This window comes from Branchiostoma belcheri, unplaced genomic scaffold (genome assembly GCF_001625305.1).
Source record: "Branchiostoma belcheri isolate BF01 breed outbred unplaced genomic scaffold, Haploidv18h27 scaffold6, whole genome shotgun sequence".
NCBI classification, from domain to species: domain Eukaryota; kingdom Metazoa; phylum Chordata; class Leptocardii; order Amphioxiformes; family Branchiostomatidae; genus Branchiostoma; species Branchiostoma belcheri.
The window spans coordinates 4,686,047-4,686,952 of NW_017804242.1; the positions used below are offsets into that span (position 1 = coordinate 4,686,047).

Consider the following 906-nt stretch of genomic DNA (forward strand, 5'->3'; position numbering starts at 1 on the left):
ATGTGGTCAGCAGATCAGAAGTCGGTGGTCATAGTGGAACTGACCATGCCTTGGGAGGAGAACATTCAGTGCGCACATGAGCGGAAGAAGCTGAAGTACGAGGAGTTAGCTCAGCAGTGCAGACAGAACGGTTGGAGGATCCACCTCTACCCAGTGGAGGTGGGGGTCCGTGGCTTTGCAGGGACATCTCTGATGCGTCTATGCAGAGACTTTCAGATTAGGGGGAAAGCCCAGTCCCAGTTTGTTCGAGCAGTGGCAGAAGAAGTGGAGAAGAGCAGTTTCTCCATCTGGATCAAAAGGAAGTCTAGGAGTTGGAAGCAGAGCAGAGACGACTGTGTTGGAGGCAGGGCAGAGAGGTCCACCCTGTCGTCCCGCCGGCCTGAGGCGTATCGGATATAAGGGATGAAACGCCCGTGAAAGCCGGAATCCGACTGATGATCCGGCACAGTCGCCCCACGGGTGCTGGAAAGCACGTCATCTTCTAGCAGGTCAGTACCTGTATGTCCTCGTTCAAGCCCAAGTGTCAAAGACCTCCCAGACAATAACAGTTTTTCAAACTTAAACAAAATGCGTTTCCCGTGTTTGCATTACGCCTGCTTTCTTACAAAGATCCATGGGAAGCTTAAACTGGACTACTTCTGATTTTGTTTGAATGATAATTGTTTATCTTTCAAGTTTCCAAGACCTCTAAGCAATAAGCAATAAGAGCTTTTCAATCTAGAGCAAAACGCATTTCTCATGCCTGTATTACGCCTGGTCAAAGAAAAATATAATATGGATATAAACTAGACAGCTTCTATTTCAAATATTTATCACAGCGCTGATACGATTTCAACCAAAAAAGCGGTACCAGTTTTTGCAAAGTATGGGTGCATGCGTCAGTTTGTGCCAGTAAGTTTCCATTAT

At 47.0% G+C, this 906-nt stretch overlaps 1 protein-coding gene across 1 annotated transcript; it reads left to right on the forward strand.

Annotated features, from left to right (window-relative positions):
* LOC109482283 lies at positions 1–399 on the forward strand. The gene has a single exon (XM_019784970.1). It carries the CDS (start codon positions 1–3, stop codon positions 397–399), a length of 399 nt encoding a protein of 132 aa, XP_019640529.1.
* The last annotated feature ends 507 nt before the right edge of the window (positions 400–906 follow it).

Coding starts and splice junctions, on each gene's coding strand:
- LOC109482283 (XM_019784970.1), top strand. CDS start 1: ATGTGGTCAGCAGATCAGAAGTCGGTGGTCATAGTGGAACTGACCATG.